This window comes from Myotis brandtii, unplaced genomic scaffold (genome assembly GCF_000412655.1).
Source record: "Myotis brandtii unplaced genomic scaffold, ASM41265v1 scaffold130, whole genome shotgun sequence".
Lineage (NCBI taxonomy): Eukaryota > Metazoa > Chordata > Mammalia > Chiroptera > Vespertilionidae > Myotis > Myotis brandtii.
In genome coordinates this window covers 377,921-379,669 of record NW_005354596.1, presented here as the reverse complement: position 1 = coordinate 379,669, position 1,749 = coordinate 377,921, and the positions used below count along the sequence as shown (strand labels likewise).

The 1,749-nt window shown below is 63.4% G+C and overlaps 1 protein-coding gene across 1 annotated transcript in view; it reads right to left on the bottom strand.

Annotated features, from left to right (window-relative positions):
* Window positions 1–6: 6 nt before the first annotated feature.
* Window positions 7–1,749, bottom strand: part of EHMT2 (euchromatic histone-lysine N-methyltransferase 2) — a gene marked incomplete at its 5' end in the record, with an annotated part of 26,166 nt that continues 24,423 nt past the window's right edge. The window contains 3 exon segments of the mRNA XM_005859854.2: window positions 7–188; window positions 519–694; window positions 810–888. Coding sequence (XP_005859916.2) covers window positions 8–188; window positions 519–694; window positions 810–888 — 436 coding nt within the window.

Here is a 1,749-nt window from a genome sequence, read left to right as displayed (position 1 = left end):
TCCACTCTCAGGGGTTGACAGGGGGCAGGGAGCCCAGCTCAGGCAGCAGCTCGGGGTGGGGGTCCAGGCGGGCCAGGCGGCTCTGCTCTAGGGCAATGGCCTCGGCCGAGTGTTTGCACTTCTCCGAGCCACACTGGCAGGTGAAATATTTGCTTTTGATGTCCCAGAAGCGGTCGCCATAGTCAAACCTGTCAGAGGAGCACAGGAGGCTTGTGGGACCCAGACCTGACTGCCCAGGCCAGGCCAGAGCCTCCGTGGACCCTGCTCCGGAGGGCCCTGCCCCTCTCCCGGCAGGCCGACCCTCGCGTGTTCTGTGGACCCGAGCACCAGCCTGCCTGGAACTGTCTGCATGCAGGAGCCTGAGCCCCACCCACATTTACTGAAGCAAAATTCTGTGAGCTCGGGCCTATTTAGCACGCCCTCCAGGGACACTGCTGCAACCATGCGTGCAGCTGGGAGTTCTCTTCAGGCTGAGTCCCAGGCCCGCGCCGCCCGCCCCCGGCCCAGCCCAGCCTCACCCCAGCTCCTCCCCGGTGCGGATGTCCCGGGAACTGAAGAAGGCGATGCGTGGAAACCGCAGGTCTTGGTGCAGCATGAAGACCCGGACAGGGATGATGTTGGGGTCACATAGGTGGTTGATGAACCGGCTGATGTTGCCGTAGTAACGGGCATCGATGCAGTACACCTCTCCATCCTGAGGGGAGGGTGGCACTCTTCAGTGCCAGGCCCATGGCCCCCCCAGTCCCCCCAGCCCCCCCAGGTTTCCATGTGCGGCCTGGGAGTAGGGGACAGCGGGACCTCCTGCCCACCTTGTTGTCCAAGTCGAAGAGGTAAGAATCATCCTCTCTGACGTCCGCCTCGGCGTCGGAGATCAGCTCCCCGACATACCTGCTGGGCAGGGCGGGCTTCTGAAGGCGGCAGGCGGCGGAGCCGGCCGCCGTGTCTCCTCACAACCCCACGCCCCGCTTCACTGTCAGACGCCCCAGTCAGTGTCCGCGAACGTCACTGCTGCACAGTGCTGGCACCCACGTGGGACCCGCGGCCTAGTGGGCCCAGAGGACAGGGACTTCATCTGGGAGGGGGGGGTTGGTGGCCCCCTCAGGGCAGGACCAGGAGGACGAACATGGGGACACTGGCATGTGAGGTCCCCACTGCAGAGTTGCAACAGGCAAGTGTGGTGGCCGGGGGAGGGGAAGGGATGGACCCAGGGCTCTGGGTTTGGGGTGAGCCGGTGGCAGTTGGCTTGGGTGGGACAGTGCTCAGGTTTAGACACTGGGAGGTTTGTGGGCGTGGCAACGGCAGGCTGATGGACAGGCGTCAGGGCTGCAGGAAGGGATGAAGCCGCAGGAGCGGAGGGGTGGGGGGGGGGGGGGGAGGAAGGTGGCACAGGGAGCAGGGTGGGGTACAGAGGGGTGAGGGCAAAGGCAGGTGCAGGCAGGATGAGCAATGAGCGATGGTGGGGAACGGAGGCCCAGGAAGAACGGCTGCTTGTTGAGAGATGACATGACAGAAAAAAGGCCGTGGGTTTGATCCCTGGCCCTGGTCAGGGCGCACGCAGGAGGCAACCAATCAATGTGTCTCCACATCAGTATTTCTCTCTCTTTCTCTCCTCCCTCCCTCCCTTCCACTCTAAAAACCAATGGAGCCCTAACCAGTTTGGCTCAGTGGATAGAGCATCAGCCTGCGGACTCAAGGGTCCCAGGTTCGATTCTGGTCAAGGGCATGTACCTTGGTTGTGGGCACATCCCC